General features: G+C 40.8%; 2 protein-coding genes across 6 annotated transcripts in view; one reads left to right on the top strand and one right to left on the bottom strand.

Moving 5' to 3' along the window:
• CRYM (crystallin mu) overlaps positions 1–3,336 on the bottom strand; it is a 17,788-nt gene extending 14,452 nt beyond the window's left edge. For 2 of the 4 annotated variants that reach the window (XM_038419127.2, XM_043493822.1), the window contains exons 1-3: positions 3,164–3,336; positions 1,921–2,071; positions 883–945 (exon numbers count right to left, since the gene is read on the bottom strand). In XM_038419127.2, the coding sequence (XP_038275055.1) occupies positions 883–945; positions 1,921–2,071; positions 3,164–3,336 (387 nt within the window). Of the gene's footprint in view, positions 1–882; positions 946–1,920; positions 2,072–2,446; positions 2,472–2,750; positions 2,773–3,163 lie in introns of those variants that run through there. The other 2 variants (XM_043493824.1, XM_043493823.1) reach the window with 2 other exon arrangements.
• Positions 3,283–21,529, top strand: LOC119862417 (cytochrome b-c1 complex subunit 2, mitochondrial). 2 transcript variants are annotated; one of them, XM_038419126.2, is made up of 15 exons: positions 3,283–3,414; positions 4,582–4,758; positions 6,969–7,061; positions 7,192–7,341; positions 8,197–8,261; positions 9,237–9,293; positions 9,635–9,759; positions 11,955–12,052; positions 14,025–14,082; positions 14,255–14,350; positions 15,649–15,848; positions 16,159–16,239; positions 16,903–16,979; positions 19,944–20,097; positions 21,186–21,529. In XM_038419126.2, the coding sequence occupies exons 2-15, from the start codon at positions 4,723–4,725 to the stop codon at positions 21,267–21,269; spliced, it is 1,374 nt and encodes a 457-aa protein (XP_038275054.1). In that variant the 5' UTR covers positions 3,283–3,414; positions 4,582–4,722; the 3' UTR covers positions 21,270–21,529. The 2 variants fall into 2 exon arrangements, with proteins under 2 accessions (XP_038275054.1, XP_043349756.1); XM_043493821.1 differs by lacking the exon at positions 3,283–3,414 and adding an exon at positions 3,513–3,638.

Here is a 21,529-nt window from a genome sequence, read left to right as displayed (position 1 = left end):
AGTTCCATGTTGAGCAGTGAGCCAGATGAGGCCAGTGAAAGTGAAAGGCAGTTGAGGAATCGCATACAAGTTTCCCCAGGCCAGAGAGCCATGGATAGAGAGGGCTGAAGGCTGAGAACGGCAGAAGGAGACACCTGCTGGCTGAAAGACCAGAGAGGGCTAAAGGCTGGCGGAGGATGTAGGGGTGAGCTTGCTGATGTCTCCAGGTGAGAGCCAGAGCCAGACCTAAGAATGAAACACAGCAGAGAAGCAAACCAGGTTGAGGGGCTGGGATGAGGCATGGTGAGAGATGCTGGAGCTGTACCTGAGAGCCTGAGCATAGTGACAGGTTTCAGAGTAGCAACCGTGTTAGTCTGTATTCGCAAAAAGAAAAGGAGTACTTGTGGCACCTTAGAGACTAACAAATTTATTAGAGCATAAGCTTTCGTGAGCTACAGCTCGCTTCATCGGATGCATTTGATGAAGCGAGCTGTAGCTCACGAAAGCTTATGCTCTAATAAATTTGTTAGTCTCTAAGGTGCCACAAGTACTCCTTTTCTTTTTTTGAGCATAGTGAGAGACATCAGGGCTGTACTTGGTGTGTTCATGGACTGTTCATGTGACTGTTGTGAAATATTGGCTGTACTGTGGAACTGGGGAATTTGGACTGTGTTGAGGAATTCTGGATTACAATTTTGGGACTCTTGTAATAAAGAAATGCTGGAAAGGGTATTGGTACCTGGAAAGATTGCCTGGAGTTACTGGGGACTCTGGAAGAAAGGGGTAACTGTGGCAGGTTCATGGGTTGTGCAGCAGCATGTTGCGGGAGGGCACTCGAGGAAGAGTTGCCTTGTCACACACCAATAATCTACTTCAACCCACTTTATAAAGCATCAGACCTACCTTGGTAGCTATTGCAGAAACTGCAGCAGTTCGTTTTGCTGTAATGACACTGCCATCCATGACCTTTTAAAGAAGAAAATCAAATAGATTGAAATGAACACTGAAAACATAATGCCAGCTGCTTTTTCCATGTGTGAATTAGTGCTTAATGACTGATATATCATGTGAAGGGACAAGGAAACCCTGACAGAAGATGATTATTAATGCAACACTTGCAAATATATTCTATATAAAATTGGCAGATTCTCTTCCCTGCTACACTCCTTTCATGACACTCAGGCAGCACAAAGTGAGTGGAAACTGGCCATCAACCCAGTGGCATCGACCCAACATAACCATTTCTACACTACACTTCCTGGAGATCCCAGTACCGGGGGTGTTTCAGAGCAATGAAGGCATGGCCAGAGCACACTGCACTCTGGCTAACGTTGGGGACAATTGCAAGCATGTATATGAAGCAGGGCTCAGGCAGAGAATCATGGAGCCATAATGAGGTGCTCCCTTACCTTGTACTGCACCCAGGGTAAGCACAACAGAGGGCTCTATATATTCAATTATCATGTGAAAATGGATTGTGGAGCCTCTTTGAGAACAGACACTTTCACTGTTCTGGCCCTTCTCAAACCATTATCATCATTTTTAATTAAGAAAGATAATATCCCAAAATTCCTATTACAGCCCCCAATCCCATTCTCACTGAGGCCAACAGTAAAACTTGCATTGCCTTTAACAGTTCAGAATATTTGGCAATTCATTCTTTCCCCCTAAAATATCAACTAAACTTGGTATTGCGGGATTTCTTCAAATAAACAGTTTAACTTCAAATCACCAGTTTCAGAGAGGAAAGAAAGGAGTACAGATTAAAGAGAATGAAACAGACAAGACTGAGGATCAGATTCTCAGCTGGCACAAATCACCATATCTCCACTGAACTGAATGGAGTGATGGCGATTTACACCAGCTATGTTATCTAAAATCTAAGTATGATTTTGAGAGACTGTTAACAAAACAGAGCACATCAGTGCACACTGAACTTACAGCTTTTAAAGAGCCATTTCTTGGGTCAAAGAGTAATACAGTTGCTTGGTGAGAGGGAACAGAAGAATCCTTTTTGTGTTCATAGAAGGTTACCAGTTTAGTTGTTAGAGCATCGTCCTTTGCACTGTACGCAGGCATGACCCCTAAAAATCTTTGAAAAAGAAAAAAATATACATTTAACATCAAATTTTATAATTTGTTAGCTAACTAGCAAGAAGTTAATAAGCCACTGCTTTTGATCACTAATGTAATAAATAACTCTCTCTATAGCCCTACTTTTTCTTTTCTCCACTTCTAAATTGGGAGACATTTTCTAGGCTATTTAAATATGTGTTTTCTAAAGAAGGATCCAATCTGCCCCCAATGGGAGTTTTGCCATTGACTTCAATGGGCCAAGATTTCACCCCAGCTTTCTAGTACAGTTTAACTTTAATGGTTTGCTCATTGACTTTTCTCCTAACCAGGCACTGTTAATGACTATTTACAGCTTTAGTTCAGAACTAAGAGGGTGAAATCTTTGCCCTGCTGAAGTCAGTGGCAAAACTCCCTTTGACCTCAGAGGAGGCCAGGATTCCACCCACAGTCTTCTCCTTTTCCTACTAATTATTATCCTCCTATTATCCTTGAAACACTAGCAGTCCCGCTTTCTCTCTCTCTCTGCGCAGAGACATAGCAGTGATTTATCCTGTTACTGCAGAGTGCCGGCCAATGGGCACACGTTATAACAGCCTGGATGGCTGATCTTCAGCATAGATTTTAAAGGACACAAAGCACTTTGGAGCCAGCTCCAGAACTCGTTTGAAGGAAGCATCAGCCAGGGCCCTCCTTACCCATACGCAAACTACGCAGCTGCGTAGGGCATCAGAAAATTTGGGGCACCAAATTGCCTGGTGCCCTACGCAGCTGCCCTGCTGCTCCAGCGCACAGCCCCGCTCCACCAGCCTGGGTCGGGCACTTCAGAGACTGTAGCGGTTTGCACGAGTGCTCACTAATAGACGGGCGCAGGGGACATGACAGGAGAGAGGCGCCTGCCTGGTTACTCTCATTGCAGTATCCCAGCTGGAAATCTCCCTAACCAGACACAACTGGGGACTCTCACGACGGGCAGTCAAGGAAGCCCTCACCGTGGAGAGGGACTGAGAAAGGAATTCCCCCCCCCTCTCCCCACGCTGGCTCAGGACGAGAGGGGCGCCTCTCTGGAGTGCCCGTGATGGGAATCCCTGGAGCGTGCACCCCTACTTACCCGCTGTACTTCTGCACCGGCACGACGGTGCGGATGGGCTGCACGACGCCTCCCTCCGCGCCGCTGGAGAAATTGGCCAGGGCAGCTTCCAGCGAAGGGACCAGGAGGCTGGCATGCTGCAAGTGTTTCTCCACCACCTCGGAGCCCAGGAAAACCGGCGGCGCAGCGCTCATGGTGACCAGCACACGGGCCGGACGGGCAGCACAGACCCTCGTGCGCCTCCGGCTGTAGCCTCTTGTGCCCGCTTGGCTGTAAGTATCGTCCGGGACCCCCGCTGCTGCCCCCCTTGCCAGGCTGCTGCAAATGCGCCGCGTGGGGCTCCACCTAGCGGGTACACAGGACACTCTGTGGAGTATCCATCCTCGCCTATTCGGGGCCGGATGGCGGCATGTGACCCTGCTGCCACGTTCCAATCATTATGGACTTGGGCTCCTTATCTTGGAAAGGGGGGAATCACCGCCAGGGAATCTCATAGGTACAGGTCACGGGAATGTGTGTGTCATTTTCCTCGTTATCCTAAGGAACACACTCTTATGGGGAAAAAGAAAAGGAGGACTTGTGGCACCTTAGAGACTAACACATTTATTTGAGCATAATGCATTGCATTGCATCCGATGAAGTGAGCTGTAGCTCACGAAAGCTTATGCTCAAATAAATTTGTTAGTCTCTACGGTGCCACACGTACTCCTTTTCTTTTTGCGAATAGAGACTAGCACGGCTGCTACTCTGAAACTCTTATGGGGAACTCCCCGCATTGTGCGGCTCATATTATCCCTTACTGTGGGGGGTGTCCCGCTCACTGCGGAGAGAGGTCACCCGCCACGGAGAGAGGGTAAACCCACGGTGCGTGAGGGCAGGGGGTAACGTAATGCCTCATGGAGGGAGCCTCCGTGGTGGGAACTGTCCCCGTCTGATCCCATCCTTGCAGCCTGTTTGTTCCACTTGGGTGACACGCCCTGGGCACGGGCAGTGTGTTTCCCATAAAGGAGCACATTGTTTCCCACGGGATCACAGTTTTTTGCAACGTCTCTTCACTAATCCCACGCCCTGTGCTGTGGGGGTCACTGCTCCTACCCCAGCTACCGAGGGATCCTACGGAATCTCCGGGTACAGGCACAGCTAGGAAAGAGGAGAATCCGGGATTTGTGATGGCTGTTTATTTAACCGCAGGCCATAAGCCCTCGATCCGCCCCCCGCTCACCCGTGCGCCGCTCGACCCACCCAAAGAACGGACCGCGGGCCACAGCGCACAACCCTGGCCTGCACCCCGCAGGGGGCGCTCCTCAAGAGAAGGCGGGGCCTCACGAAGAGCCGTGGGAATTACTAGAGCGAGTGGGAGGGGCTTTGCGCCGCCACGCATCATTCGAACGCACTGACCGCGCCGTGACAGAGGCCTGGCTTCGTCCAATCCCGAACAGGGAGCAGTAGAGGCTGGTCGCCTACAGTTAGAAGGTCAAGGCGACGCGGTGTATGCTGGGAAGGCAGAGTCTTCCTCCGGTGTCGCCATTTTGTTTCTCTGAGCGGGCACTGGAGCCCACTGCGGGAGCGGCACGGAGAGGATGAAGGGGATCCCGACTATCGCTCGTTCCCTCTCGGTGAGTGCGGCGGGATGAGGTGGGGGGGGCAGAGCGAGGAGTCCTTGCACCTGGAAAGGGGCTGGGTCCGGGCCAGGAGGGTTGACCCTGGCCTTGCTGTCGGGTAAGGGGGCTGAGGGCAGCCCCCTTCTCAGGTGCGGCGTGGCGCTGAGACCGAGGGAGGGGCGTGTGGGAGGATGGAGCGGAGCCCGCGGCGGTGGCCGGGGCAGGGAGCGGGGCTGAGCGTCTGAAGGTCACCTCGGCCCCAGCCCGGCACTCGGCCCTCGCTCGGCGGGTGGGAGTCCTCGCCTGTCCCCGGCCAGAGCAGCTTCCCTCGGGCTCCCGTAGGGACCTGCTACCTGCCCTTCTCCCTTCCAGAAACGAGCAGCCTGTTCCCTGCTGGGGGAGGCCGGGCTGGATAGCCTGGACCGCCGCTCCGAGTTCCCATGGGAGCCGCGCAGTGAGCAGGTGTGGGAGGAGGAATCCCTCGGGAGGCAGCAGGACGGGATCTCCTTCCTTCCTTCCTTCCTTCCCCCGCAGGCGTTATTCCCTGGAGGGCCCTTAACCCTGCAGCCTCCCCTTGTTAGTTAGTGCCTTAGCCTGCCCGTTGGTTGTCGGACTTGACTTGTCAGGCACGTAGTGGAAAAATTCCAACCGTTATTGAGGGCCCACTTGTCTGTTGCAGATAGTGACACAGGTAGGCTAATAAATTTCTTGGGAGCCCTAGTATTTTTCTGTATAAATTGTAGACATGTCTGTACTACTGAGTCGAACTAGGAAAGAGTCTGGAGATGAAGGAATTATCCCCTTTGTGGTGATAAAACCTATACTGAGATACAAGTAGCTTCAAAATATATTAACCAGCCCTGTCGCTAAGTGAAAAGCATGTAATAGTGTAACTAGAAAGACATGGTAACTAAAGTTAATGGCCTAAAAATTCTATCAGATCCTCAACATGTCTGGCTGGTTTGGGGTTTTGGGGTTTTTTGGTCACTTAATTTTTACTCGTTACTCTCAGGTTTTGGGGAGAAAGTGAGTCTTTATATGAAAAATAAACTTACCATTTGAGGAAGGGGGTAATAATGTTTCACAGTTGAAATTCGATTATACTTCTTGGTTTTGGGGTTTATAGGTTGTGTGGGATGCTCTTATGTCATTGTCCATCTCTTCAGTTTGGAGGCCTTCCATTTCTGACTTTTGACTACTACTGTAGTTTTTTTGTAGTCCTGAGTCTAAACCAGAGGTTCTCGAGCTGTGGGGTGCGCTTCCTGGGGTGGGGGTGGGAGAGCACCACAAGACTGTCAAGGGTGCAAGGACCTGCGAAGTGTGCTGAAGGACCAGGGTTCAGGAGGGGGCTCTGTCCATAGCTTCCTGCTCTTCTCGCTGTGCAACAGCAGATATCTTTCTCTGCTGGACAGACCACTAGGCCCTCCCAGGACTACTCACCGCCTGCTGGACAGAGCCCTCTCCTGACCCACGGCACAGAGCCCTGTCTGCTTTCCCTATCGGACAGAGCCTGTGCTATGGAAGTCATGGGGGCTGAGAGGGCCATTGCAGGGAGCAGAAGGCTTCCTTGACTGCCGCGTGGTGATTAGCCCCCTGGATATACAGGAGGTGGGGTGGGGGTGTTATATATAGGAAATGAATTTCTGAAGGGGAGCTTAGCTAAAAAAGTTTGAGAACTTTTCTTTGAAAGAAAGTCCATGTCATCTATGCAGTTATTAGTGAAGTTGGGTCAGTTTGCTGGTAGGTGGCGCTCTAAGGGTAGGTCCACTTGTACCAAGGAGTTAAGAGTGTCACTTCCACGTGTTATGTTATATTTTAGTTAAATTCCATGTGATTAATTGCTTGGTGAATTGCAGTAGTGACCACAGAGTATATAATTTCCCTCTAACTAAATATTTAATACAACCGTGCAATATGGCATCTGTGAGAATAATCAAGGTCCCAAGTAGTCTGCGACTGTAGAATTAATTTTATCATTCTTAAATTTGTAGTTCTTCATCTGTGATTTTTTTAATGGGCTCCAACAGGAATGTGAAACTACTCAGATTAAACCCTCGGGGGTAAAAGATATGGTAGCCATTCTGTCATACACTGGTTAATGTATTTCAAAACTGTATGTTCTGAATTATTGCTTAATGTGTTCCATTAGATACTGTAGTGATATATAATTTGAGAATAGAAATACGTTCCTCTTTAATCTTGCTTGATGTTATTTTCTGTTTTAGAAGAGGTTTTATTCTCTCAGCATTGCTCCCAAAGTTGAAGCCTCAGCAGCTGCAGAGCGAGGAAAGTTACATCTACAGCCACAGGATCTCGAAGTCAGTGCAAATTAATATTTTAAACTTCTTTTTTTGTGTTGGACTGAATCAGATCACAAAAACAGTGTGGTGACTGTAACTTAAATGGACTGCTAAATTGTAATAGGTCTTTATTTTCTTTATTATACAGATCACAAAATTACCAAATGGCTTAGTGATTGCCTCTCTGGAAAACTATTCCCCTGCTTCAAGAATTGGTGTGTTCATTAAAGCAGGTAGCAGATATGAAACCAGCAACAATTTGGGAACTTCGCATTTGCTCCGTCTTGCGTCAAACTTGGTAAGTATCTTTTCTCTATTTAATTCTTTGAAGATAAGTAAAATGGTGAAATGCTTGAGATCTTTTAGAGAAACCCACGTAATTAAAATTAATCTAGAGGTACTGGATTGCTTAAGTGAATGATGATGATGTATCATTCCACCTCTGGTTTCTCGGTTCATATACAACACAGGTGGCTAGTGAAAAAACTGTTACCATATGATGACTTTAGTTGTCTGAGAGAAATGAGTTGATGATACGTTACTTTCTAGTAGTCAGAAATGTCACAAACAGCAACAACCATCAGCGTTGCTCTGTAAGAAATTGAGCGATTGCACCAATCTTTTAATGAGGCTATACACCAAATGCAGTAAAAGATAAATTGAATGTTTAATATGTATTTATTATTTAATTGACTTCCAAATAAAGTTTTTCGTACTGATAAGAAAATCTTACACTGCAGGGTGCCTTACGAGGTCTTACTGAGTTCAGTTTCACTCCCTGGTGATCTGATTAATGTATGGACATATCTGTGGTTGTAGATGAAATCATCTTTTTCGAGTACTGACCTCCTTATTAATTCTAGTTGCAGACTTAATACTGCCCATGCTGTTTAAGCTATCGCCCACTGCTTAAATGTGTTCAATATAACTAATGTGTTGGAGTTTTTTTAACAGCATGTTAATTTTAGTTATTTGGCTAAAAATTCAAGTTTATGAAAATGTGTTAGTTCACACAAGAAAATGAAAAAATATTTCTTGGTAACGGGCTGGAAATATCTTTTAATGTGCCTAGAATTATATTTAATAACCTGATGCAAATAAAATTGTTCTTGGAGTACCTAAAAGTGTAAAAACAGCTTTGTGTTTTTTATAGACTACTAAGGGAGCCTCTTCCTTCAAGATTACTCGTGGCATTGAAGCTGTTGGAGGTAACCTAAGGTTTGTAACTATTTAAAGATAATCTGTATTTCTGAGAAAATAATGGAAACTGTAGGTAGTATGGCTAAAATTTCCATGTGCAAAATGACCCAAAGTGCCAAAAAAAAAAAGAATAAATACATAAACATGCCCAATGAACATTATACTACATGGACCAATCTGCCTTATGTGATTATATATAACTTTGAAGTATGAATCTTCTTTTAATGCTTGAAAAAAGCATGTTTTTTTTCATGCTTCAAAAATGATCTATTATAGACAAAGATAACTTGTTCTCTATTCCTTTATCCTAATCAATTTATTCATAGTTTTACAAATGAAAAATTTGCAAAAGAATACAAGTGTACATGATTTTTAGCAGCTTTTGTAATTAGATGGTGGGGAATTTAAAGTACAAAAACTAACACTTAGAAATGCAAAAGACATTGCTGATTTTTTTTTTAATGCATTCTTGTATATATTCTATTACAATGTATCTTAAAGTTGCCCAGTGGATATTAAGTTGAAGGTACAACCTTTGACCCCAAAGGGATATGGTTTATACTTTATTTAAGAACTTTATTAAAGTATTTATTTAAGGAAGCTTGGTTTTTATTGAATATGAACAGAAAGACAAAAGTGATATATGCTTCTCTCTTAGCAGGTTTTCTGGGCAATTCTAACTAAATGCTGTTCGGTTTGCAATTTAAAAATGTAATGGTAAAATGTCAAATTGTACCTGAATTACAGATGCCTCATAGCTATTGGCATTTTTCAGAATTTGTGTAGAGGTGGGAGATGTTTTTACATTAGCACTTTTTTATCCATTTGAATGTTTAAAAGACCAGTACAGACTTTTTTTTTTAAAATAATGGAGTTTTTGCATTCTGGTCCGGAATTTGGGCAGGGGAATTTACATAGATAAGGAACATATGTTCAAAATCCAGTATCTTCAACATAACTTTCTGAAATGGATCCATATTTCTTCTTGTTTAGTGTAACCTCCACAAGAGAAAACATGATTTATTCTGTTGAATGCCTACGTGACTATGTGTAAGTATCCAGATGTAACAATTGAGTTTAAAGCATATTCTCTAAGAAACCACAGTAGTTAAGCTACAGAATACCATTATTTTAAGGGGAAGGAACAACGTCACTTCTAACATATACCCCTATTGTTTACTTTGTCAAAGTATTAATGGTTTGACACTGTACTTAATTACATACAGTTTTGCAGTGTTCAGCTGGTGCTTTGTAGCATGAAATTGACTCTTACTATTGTACAGAATGGTCTATCAAGACAATATATCTTGGATATGTGCTACTTTTATATTCACTTTTATTTAAAGAAATCTTTAACTAGATTCCTTCATAACTTTGCCTTTTTGTTTCAGTGATACAGTAATGGAGTACCTAATTAATGTCACTACAGCTCCAGAATTCAGACCTTGGGAAGTAACAGAGCTTCACGCACGATTAAAAGTTGATAAAGCAGTTGTCTTTCAAAATCCACAAGTTAGTAAGTATGCTTTTCAATGACCAGCTATGACAGTTTCACAACAATATTTACCTAACGCCCCCCACTCCACAAATGTAAAGAGGATTCTTCACTTAACTTTGAGCAATTTGACCCCTCCAGTTAATTTTCCACTTGCCCCCTGGAGAAAGTCATAATTTGTCTGTCTGTCTGTTTCTCCATGAAATCAGAAATTAATAGGGAGGGAGAGGTAAGCCCACTTTATAAATGAAGCCATTTGCATTATAAAAACTCCCCTATCAGAAAGCTATTTAAGATTGAATGGATAAATGGCTTCTTGAAGTTCTATGGAATTTTACTATCTATGCTATATAAAACAAACATTTTCATTAAACTAATCTAAATTACAATCTAGTCTTACATCAATATGTTAGTAATAACACAACAAAGATGTGAGTTTGTTTCAGGATATTGGCATAACTTAGAGATCTTGAGACGTGAGCCCTATCATCTAAGTAATACTAGTATTCCTGCACAACACTCATTGCTTTGGATCATTTAATCATATTGAAGTCTCCAAACTTTCATGCCCTGTTGAATCCTATTTCTTTCTCTGGGAAACTGGTAGCTTATTTTGAAGCACAGGCACTTTTCCTAAAACTCTGACACATTGAAGAACAGGTGATGTTCAAATAAGTATTTTTTTTTTTAATGATAAAATTGAATCGTGTTAGTTTCTTTAAGCTTATCTGAAAATAGGTGGTTTGTCTGCAAGCCATACTTCTGATACTTTGATGAAACTCTTTTGTGACCAAGATATCGAACTATTAAAAGCTGCATATTTTTATACAATAGTATTCATAAGGGGTACTTAAGATAATTTATAAAAACAGATATGTCATGTATATTTGCACAATAAATTATTACTTTTGAGGAAACATTACAGCTTCTTCTTTAAAAGTACTAAACTGCCTAAACAATCCCATTTTTAAAAGGGTTTGTAAGCATGACCTACCATGTCAGCTCTTAAAAAATGTCTTAAAAAGAAAAAAGTAATATGGATTTAACACCAAACCTACAAAAGCAAGAAAATGTAATGTTAAGGATGCACTGTTCTTAAATCCATCCTGTTTGTATGTAGCTATTGGAGGAAGGGTTTCAGATCTTTATGTTGTTTACCATTATATGTTGTATTACTGTGTATGTAATACTTATGCAAAAGACCATTGAGGGTTGAATGTCAGCTTTATCATTAAGTCAACATTCAGAACAATTAAGCTCTGAAAGAGTTCAGAGAAGTGTGATAAAGAAAAAACTGAGATTGTTCGCTTTAGAAAGGAGATGTATAAGGGGGAAACATAAAGTACACAAATTATTAGTATTATAAAAGATAAACAGGAAGTGTCTGTTCTTCCTGTCTCAGGACATGAGAATAAGGGCCACTCAATGAAATCAAGTGACACGATATCCAAAAGTGGTAGAGGGAAATACTTTTTTACACAACACGTAATGACTTCAGTTTAATTGCCACACAGTGCTGTTCTGGTAAAGAACTGAGATTCAAAGAGGGATTGAACTTCACTATGGATAATAAGAATATCCAGATTTGTTAAAATTTAATGCTAATTTTTTTTTAGCAATCCTTTAGGGTTTAAGACAATTTCTAATTTTTAGGGATAAAGATGAGACCTCCTGGATTATTCGACCTCTGCCTAATACAGGTTTCAGAGTAGCAGCCATGTTAGTCTGTATTCGCAAAAAGAAAAGAAGTACTTGAAAAGAAGTAACATTACATTTTCTTGCTTTTGTAGGTTTGGTGTTAAATCCATATTACTTTTTTCTTTTTAAGACATTTTTTAAGAGCTGACATGGTAGGTCATGCTTACAACCCTTTTAAAAATGGGATTGTTTAGGCAGTTGAGTACTTTTAAAGAACTTTAAAGTACTTGTAAAGTACTTGGCACCTTAGAGACTAACAAATTTATTAGAGCATAAGCTTTCGTGAGCTACAGCTCACTTCATCGGATGCATTTGGTGGGAAAAAAAAAAAAAAAACTAATACAGGATTTCTTGTGATTTCCCCTGAAGCATCTGATGCTGAATGGATACTGGATGAGACAGACCACAATGCTGATCCATTTCGCAGTTCCTATGTTCATCCCATCTCTACTCTTCAGTGAAAGTAGCTATTAAACTACATTTTTGTAAAAGTCTTTCTTCTGTTCATTTTTTTTTAGGTGTTCTTGAAAACTTGCATGCTGCAGCTTATCGGAATGCTCTTGCTAACTCCTTGTACTGTCCAGATTATGCGATTGGGAAAATTACACCAGAGCAGGTAGGAATATATATCTTGCATATTGTAGCCATAATATAAAGAGACAGATGTGAATCTGCAACTCTAGTGTCTTTTATAAATCTATTCTCTCATGATACTAGCTCTCATGACACTTAAGGGTGCATGTTTGGCTTATTCAATTCTCCCAAAATAAGACTCTTATATAGATGCATCCTCATCTCAAATATTAGTCTGCTGAAGTAAAGTCAGCCTTTTTCTGACTGTAAATTCAGTTATTGGGTATAAAATTTTCTTGTGGCTCTTATCAACTGTGATTCCAAAGCCTTTGAAAAGGCTACATTGTATTATGTGTCTGGCTTTCTATTATTTATCAATAGGACCTGCACTGAAGTGCAGATATCCATGTACAAAGAGCTAGTGACTTCCCACCTAGTGACGGTAGTATGCTTCTACCACTATGGGGAGAGTGCATAAAACAGTCTCTCCTGTACACAACTGCTGTTGGAAGCATCAAGACTTGCTGCAGTCAGAATTACAATATTTGAACAATGGATACAGCTACTTACAGAACTGCAGTGAAAATTAACAGTAGTTTAAAAGCTAAAACTCCAGTTCTCTCAAGGGCACTCAGAATAAATAAACTCAATAAAAAAATCAGGTGGTTCTGGCTCTTTCCAGCTTACGATTTGTGTGCGTAACAGTTTGGAATTGTTTTAAGTTTATGCATTTAGGGAAATATGTTTGTAATTTCTCCTTGCAGAGATTGATGGACAGAATTTCCCATTAAGATTAGAGCATACTTTTTTAAAAAGGAAATTATCTGCATCCCTAAACTCGGTGCAACTGGCAACTGTTGTCACTTTTGCGGTGACAACAAGTGCTACTGCAAGATAAAATTTATTCAAGGCTTGAGGTTTTTCTTTCATGGTTTTTATAAAAATTGAACAAGTTCTGTAGATGACCTGATTCCTGGTAAACTTCGGAAATATTTAAACAGCACTCCTTTGAGTCAAGGCAATTGTAGATACCATCTTTTTTTAAACTTCCTTATTGACCTGAGACATTGGATGTCCAATTCTATTTGTAACAGCTTTTTCATGCTAGTAACACCACCTTTGGTCTCTGAAAGAGTCTTTAAAGCAATGGTCAACAACTGGTAGATTGCAATCGACTGGTCGATCGCAGAGCCTCTGCCAGTCAGTCACAGTCTCCAGCTGCTAAAAGTCCAGTGGCTCAATGGGGCTAAGGCAGGCTCCCTGCCTGCCCTGGCTCCACTCCGCTTCTGGAAGCGGCCAGCATGTCCCTGCATGGGGGAAGGGGTCTCCGCACACTGCTCCTGTCTGTAGGCACCACCCCTGCAGCTCCCATGAGCCGAGAATGGGGAATTGCGGCCAATGGGAGCTGCAGGGAGGGGCCGCAGGGACGTGCAGGCACCTTCTGTGGCTGGCAGGGAGCCTGCCTTAGCCCTGCTGCTCTAGGAAAGTGCCACCTGGCTGGAGCCTGCACCCTGAACCCCCAGCCCTGCGCCCCCTCCTGCCTCCAAACTTGCAGAGCCTGCGCCCCCTCCTGCCCAATCCCAGAGCCCCTCCCTGCACCCAAACTCCCTCCCAGAGCTTGCACCCCAACCCTCTGCCCCAGGCTCAGACCGGAGCCCCCTCCCCAACTCCAAAACCCTCGGCCCTAGCACAGAGCCCGGAACCCCTGCCCCAACTCGGTGAAAGTGAATGCAGGGGGAGAACGAGCAACAGAGGGAGGGGGGATGTAATGAGTAGGTCTGAGCCTCAGGGAAGGGGTGGGGTAGATCCTGGGTTGCACTTAAATTCAAAAAGTGATCTTCTGCTTAAAGTTGGAGACCACTGCTTTAATGGGTTCTTCAGTATTACCAAAATAGACACCTAGAAGGATCTTTGCCACTTGAAAAACTTCAAATGAGTAACCTGACACATGGTGGTTGCCTTTTTTTATTATTATTTGTGGAAATATCCTAACACGCACAATATTATTGTTGCAGCTGCACCAGTTTGTACAGAACAATTTCACAAGTGCAAGAATGGCTCTGGTGGGACTAGGTATGTCTTATGTATCGTACTGTGCACTAAAAGAAAACTACACAAGTAATAAAAATTCATCTCTACAAGTAGCACTCATAAAGTACATCTAAATTGCTTGTTAGCCATCTCTAGTTAATTTTCTAATACTGTTAATTTACATGTGATTCTTTTTAATAAAAATATATTTCAGGTGTAAGCCATTCTGAACTAAAACAAGTTGGAGAGCAATTTCTAAATATCAGGAGCGGGGCTGGTTCTTCTGGTGTTAAGGCCCAATATCGTGGAGGTAAACACAGTGTGTGTGTATGTTTTGGGGTGGGGTTTTTTTGGCAACTACAAGGTTTGTGCTGGTCTTCTCTATTAAGAGTTTAAGTATGACCTCAAGAGCCAAGTTGAGATTGATCCTCCCTTGTACTGTGTACTTTACAAACACAGGAATAGAGACAGTTTGCAATGTAAATAGACAAAGGACAAGACAAAGATGGCAAACAGTCTGGGCAAAACTGGGAACTGAATCCAAATCTTCTAACCTCCAGTCTAGTGCCTTAACCACAGGGCCATCCTTCCACTATATTCCATAAAGTGAAAACACACAACCTAGTGGCACCATACCAGAATTTGTGTACTTGAAACAGTAAAGTGTCCCAGGGGTGTGGAAGGTAACAAAGGGATACCTGGGAGTATTGAAAAGCTCACTTTCCAGGAAGGCCACTAACTGTCAAATATTTCATAAAAAACTTTGAGTATCAGTTCAGGTCTTTTGATGCAGTATCTTGGACTAATATTCATACAGTTTCATTCTGTGTAACAATCTGGTTATTTCTGCAACCAGCTGAAAACAGTCTTAAGTCAGAAAATTAGGAGATAACTGGACTACGTTTGGGTTGGCTAAAACGTGGAATAAGTAATCTTTCAGACAGTCAAAATGTAGCTATTGAGTGAGAAATTGTTACCTTCAGACAGATACTCAATGGATTTTGTAGCTTTTGCAAAAGTGGGTCTAAGGTCTTGTCTATACAGTGATTTACTGCATAGCAAGCTAGCGTGTAAATCTACAGCGCTCCAGCCTGCTGTACACTTAAATAACTGTGAACTCTGCAGACATGCTCTAATTCCATATATGTGCTTTGACATACTACAAACTTGTAGTGTGCAGCAGCATGGTCCCCATGGCCAGTTAGTGCCTTGCAGGCTGGTGCACTGTAGATTCATACCCTAGCTTCCCATGCACTAAATCACCATACAGACAAGCCCTTCGACCATATTCAGACCTGGAATACGCAAGTATATCTCCACTGAATTTGGCCCTTTGTGATCATGGGAAAGTTGTGGAAAAAATAAGGCTTACACCTTTCTTCTGTTTTTATAAAACAAGGGGATTATTTTTCTTGATCTGTCAATGCTGATGTCCACTGTCAGTATTTGGAACAAGATCCTGTGGACTTAATATCACAACTAAACTACATTAATGGCTTCTCTTCTTTACTGACTAGAAACCACTGTTAGAGGTATATGATAAGAACTAATTCGCATATTAAGTTTAATACATATTTTTAACTATAATTTCTTTGTTCTTATTTTCAGGTGAAATCAGGGAACAGAATGGTGAAAGCCTTGTCCATGCTGCCATAGTAGCAGAAGGAGTTGCTACTGGAAGTGCAGAAGCAAATGCGTTCAGTGTCCTTCAGCATATTCTAGGTGCAGGGCCTCTTATTAAAAGGGGAAGCAATATTTCCAGCAAACTGTTCCAAGCTATCGCTAAGACAACTAGTCAACCATTTGATGTAAGCTTAAAGGTTTATTGCAACTTTCCTTCCCAAGAAAAAACAAATGCAATAGAAAAATATATACCAAACCATTCTTGTCCTTTGAGAGATTAAAGCCCCCTATGCTAGAATCTCTTTTAATCATTAGCACACAAATTAAAAATATTTCATGGAATGTCTTCTACCCAAATTGGTTTCATTTCAACAGAAGGAACCCATCTTTCTAAATTCTAGCATATTGGATACCACTGGTAGCTATTTTGTTGAAGGAGAAATTGAGTATCCAGTCTTCATTATTGGAACAGTAACTGAAAATTTTGTTTCACAGGCTGCAGCATTTAATGTTAATTACTCTGATTCTGGTCTCTTTGGGATTTATACTATATCCCAGGCTTCTGCTGCTGGGGAGGTAAGTTGCTGATTAGAATTTGTTGGTTTGATCAGATATATATTATTAAATTCTAGTTATTAGTGTAACTATCTAGTAGTTTGAACAAGAGTTTGAAACGTTTCTTTTGACTAGGATTTAAACTAACATTGCAATATTGATACAAGACTTAACTCCTCAAAGCAGGGAATAGGGCTTGTTTTTGGGGAAGTACAAGTAAAAAATAAAGTAGCAGTAGTGAAGGCATTCTTGAGAATGCTGAATATATGTGGTTAAATGTATCCATTTTGAAGTGGATGCTAATGAACTTGGCTGCTGGCAGAAATCTGGCTGAATTGATCATCTGTGAGAGTTGGGTTTGAATCCAATGGGGGAAGAGAGTGTGATCATATTTTATTTGGTGTAAGGACTTGGGATCATTTTGGAGGCAGTCTGAGATTCAAAGCACAGACTAAACTTTGTTGTTAGCCCCCCCGACTGAATACAGTGTACAATAGTTATTAGAGGAGGTTGTTAATATATGAGGAGGTTAAGAAGAATGATGATACAATAAAATGGAATGTGAAACAGCCTTTCAAACTTCTCTGTACTGAGCAGAAACAAAAGACATTAAGACTCCTTGTGGGTTAGGAATGATCAAGCCATTAGTGCCAAACTTTAAAAACTGCTTAACTTTTGTCCTAGGTCATTAAGGCTGCTTTGAACCAGGTAAAGGCAATTGCTCAGGGCAGTATCACTGATGAAGATGTCACAAGGGCTAAGTAAGTTGGTACAAAAAATGTCTAATAAACACTTTAATTCAATGATACTCAGACTGGGGCTTTCAAGCCTCAAGTGCCTCTTTAATGAGTCTCCTGCGGCTCTTTGCAGCACTTAATATTAAAACACTGATTTAATTATTAACCAATCAGGATGTTTTTTCTGTTAACCAATTGTAGTTGATAAAATAATACTTGGTCAATCATTTTTCTATGAGAATTCATATATATTAACATACTGTTTAAATATGGATATAAATGAAACAATGAATTTACACTATAACTTTTAGGTAATGTTGATCACTAGTTTGGCTCTGAGGTCTGAGTGTCAGTGCTTTAATTTCTTATAGAAGTGGAGTTTTAACATCAGATGCTCCGCTTCCTGTCAGTAAGCATTTATAAAGAGGCTTCTGTAGGGCAACAGTTTCAACTGCATAGGTGTACAGAATAACTGCCTAGGTTGAGACTCATTCCTCTGTAATTATACCTAGCAAAAGCATGCAGGGATGGGAATGATATACACTGCCTACCCAATTAAAGTACTACTGTTGGTGTTAAGAAAATGACAGTAAATTCTATGCAATCCCTAGAGAAACTTTTTAAATCAGCAAAAAGTATTCTTAAAGAATAGCTTACTGTTAACTAGTTCATTAGATGTAAATGACAGCTGTCAGCAGAAGCTGTGATTTAATTATAGTGCACAAGAGTATACAATTCCAGTTTAAATACTTCTCTAAACTGCTTTATTTAGGAAATTCCCTACAAGATAACACTGAGATGATTCCCCAACCAGCAATATTTAGCATGCTCTTACATCTTCAAAACACTAATATTGAGGACCTGCAAATGGTATTTTTAAAATGTTTTGAAAACGTAAAGCATTAAATTGCTGATGGTGTGTTATCCAAGGACATTAAGTATCTAATCTTGAAAGCCCTATAAAGTAAGAAAGTAATATTGCCACATCTCTGATGGCAAAACTAACGGTTTTGGAAGTTCCTGATTTGCAGGCCTGCAAACACAATGGCTAATAATACAGTGGGGTACAACTGTAATAATTAAGGTGCAATTAATTTCTGGGATTGTATTGTGATTTTTCTGTTCTAAACTAAAGCAGTAAAATTCAACTACTATCCCAAGTCATAGGGTATATTTATATTGCAATTAAAAACCTGCAGCTGAACCTGTGCGGGCTGACTTGGGCTAAGGGTCTGTAAACTTGTTAGTCTCTAAGGTGCCACAAGTACTCCTTTTCTTTTTCCGAATACAGACTAACACAGCTGCTACTCTGAAACCTTTAATTGCTGTGTAGATGTTCGGGCTTGGTCTGCAGCCCAAGTTCCTGGACTTTCCCAACTCACAGGATTATAGTGCCCAAGCCTGAATGTCTATACCACAATTAAATAGCCCCTTTGCCTGAGCCCCTGTCAGCTGGCACGAGCCAGCCACAGGTGTCTAATTGCACTGTAGGCATACCCATAGAGTTTAAGGCCAGAAGAAACTACCAAATCATCTGATCTGGCCTTCTGTATATAATGGCCACCGCTACACATTAAACCTAACATCCAAAATTAGGCCGAAGTATTACAGCCCACAGGAGATTCAGCTGCAGGCAGCGAATAGAAGTGACTGAATCTTGCATATATAAAATCTATTTATTATAAGATTGTATGTAGAACTTAAAGAAAATTGGTGTTAACATTTTTCATGATTGCATACAAAACATGATAAACAAATTATCATATCCTTTCTCATCAGCCAGATGTTAAATCTTCTACCTGTTGGTTTATTTATAGCACTGAATACAAATCTTCCTAATATAGATAGATAGATACATTTCACTACTTTTTTTTCTTCTGCAGTGTTCTTCTCTGTATTATCTTCCTTGGAGTATGTTGCTAATTTTTCCTGTAGTTGGGGTGTAGTTTAAAAAAAAAATTATTATTATTATTATTATTATTATTGTTTGATGCAACTATTAGTGGCCCTAGTTGAATTTAGTCATAACATTAACGCTACTTCTCAATTATAGTATGTGCCATAGATCACCATTTTGGATTAAACTGTTACTATTTTACTTTTAAAAATAAAAAATAAACACTAACTTTCATAAACTAGATTGTGACTAACAATGGGAACCTGCTTGAGGCAAATAAATAATGGAACAAAAAGTATTATGCTACAATTCTTTAAATTAAGCACTAACCTATTGTACAGAAAAGGGTTAATTGTTTACACCTTGCAGTAAAACTGTCTATACTTTCCTAGGTGAGACCTGATAATTAGTTTTAAACCTAAAACCAGAAATCTCTAATTTTCAAAACTGCCAAAGCTAAAACTTGAACATCTATGGCTAGAAAATACTGAAATGATCACTCTCTTTAAATTTGTTTGAAAGTTGCCCAATAAGGCTTGAAATATTCACATTCCAGCCAGAATCTTTTAAAAAAAAAAAAAAAAAATATTCCCTAGCTACTGGAGAAAGAGTAGTGTGCTGAGATACCTACCTTGGGCCCTGCTTGAGGGTTCCATCTTTTATTTCTGCCTCTAGTTTGTGTCTGACCTTGAAAATCTTTGTAGAGCTTTCTGACTGTTGCAGGGGGTGGGAGGTCCTCTGCCACCTTACCTCTCAGCTTTCTGGAATTTGTCCTTTTGAATAGTTCTAGTACCTCTTCAGCTGATCATATGTTTTAGGCTCCCATACTCATTAGAGAGAGCTTCTGTTTCAACACAGCAGGAGACTTTAAGTCTTCATTGAGTTGAAGAGCCATAAAAATATCCCAATATCGCAGGGTGCTTATCCCCAGAATGCTAATGCTTCAGAGGTGGCCATTAACGCAGAAGTGAAGTTAAAAGCCCCAAGTTGCATAAAACTACACGCAACTGGGAGTTCTAATTTAGTCTATAACTACTGAGTAACATTGGAAGATTTACTTACTCAGATATTCTCAACACTTTGTTTGGCAGAAATCATCTGAAAGCCACATACTTGATGTTAGTTGAGACCGCAGACGGGTTACTTGATGAAATTGGTTCCGAGGCATTGGCATCTGGTATATATACATCCCCAACAGCTGTAATTCAAAACATTGACTCCATAGCCACTGCTGATATTGTGAATGTAAGTAAATGTGTCCATATACATTGTTTACAGAATGATTCCATATAAGCTTTGCTATACACAATTATGACTAGCATACTCTTCTGCGTTTATAGAATATATATACAGGGACCCTGTAAAAAGTGGTTCTATGATGCTTACAATTCTCTGCTAGCTATGCCTTTTCAGTTGTCTGCTTAGTTTACTGATGGGAACAATCTTTAATATTGTATATGGCAAAGTCAATATAGCTGTGAGAATTTAGCTGAATTCTACCATTACAAGTAAAAGCAGGAAAAATTCCAGCTATTTACCTAATCATACAAAACTACAGTCAGGGGATGTCCCACTGATGTCAGTAGGGAATCTTCCACCTGAGTAAGATTATGGAGGATTCAACCCTAGGGTGTGATTGTAAGAAGCAAAATGAATACCTCACAGTATTTTATTGCGACGCTGTGCTAGTGGTAATGACAATTATTATAATCTTGATTTTTGAACTGAATAAATTCCATCTGGAAATCTAGTGGGGAAAACAAATCGAACTTCAAAATCTCTTCACAAAGCTGCTATTACTCATTTGAATGACAGTAGTACCTAGAGGCTCCATTGTACTCAGCACTGTATAAACCTATAGTAAGAGATGGTCTCTACCCCAAAGAGCTTATAATATAAATAGACAAGACAGACAAAAGGTGGGAGGGACATAGAGTTCATAGAGCAGCGAAGTGACTTGCTCAGGTTACACAGGAGGTCGCTGGTCGAACTGGGAATAGAACCCAGGCTTCCTGACTCTAACTTCAGTGATTGATACACTGGACCTTTCTGTTGCTTTTCTGACCCGAATAGAAAATATTTTCTACATTAGGCATATTTATGACCACTTCAGAGAGCTGGGAAAAGTTGCTACTTTTCTACATTCCTCAGGTTGATATCATTAATCTGTCAAACTGAGACAGTTTAGACAGCTTATTAAAAATCATCGCCATAATAAATATTACATTGCTGATTCCATAAATCAGTTGAAGCTGGGACTCTTAAGCAATGAGATAAGCTTGTTCAGTGTGCCTAATGGATGTTTCCTTAATGTCCAATTTATTTCTTTTCAGGCTGCAAAGAAGTTTGTTGATGGGAAGAAATCAATGGCAGCTAGCGGGAACTTGGGAAATACTCCTTTTGTTGATGAGTTGTAGTAGGAAAAAAAAAAACTGAGGCAGATTCAAACTGGACTCTTCTCACTGTATGCCAATTACATTATACATACATTACAATCAGTCTGTTTGTTAATTCAAATGTCAGAATATTAATCTAGATAATTAACTTGTGGGTTTGCATATATTGAATAAATTGCTACGTTCATATGCTTCATTTTTGTTAATCTACTGAAAGTAAGGTATGTATAAGTATGGAAACATTGAACATTATCAATTAAAAATACTTAAATATAGTGAAA

Source organism: Dermochelys coriacea, chromosome 10, assembly GCF_009764565.3.
Source record: "Dermochelys coriacea isolate rDerCor1 chromosome 10, rDerCor1.pri.v4, whole genome shotgun sequence".
Taxonomy (NCBI): domain Eukaryota; kingdom Metazoa; phylum Chordata; order Testudines; family Dermochelyidae; genus Dermochelys; species Dermochelys coriacea.
The sequence above is the reverse complement of the archived record's forward strand: the minus strand, read 5'-3'. Positions and strand labels throughout refer to the sequence as shown.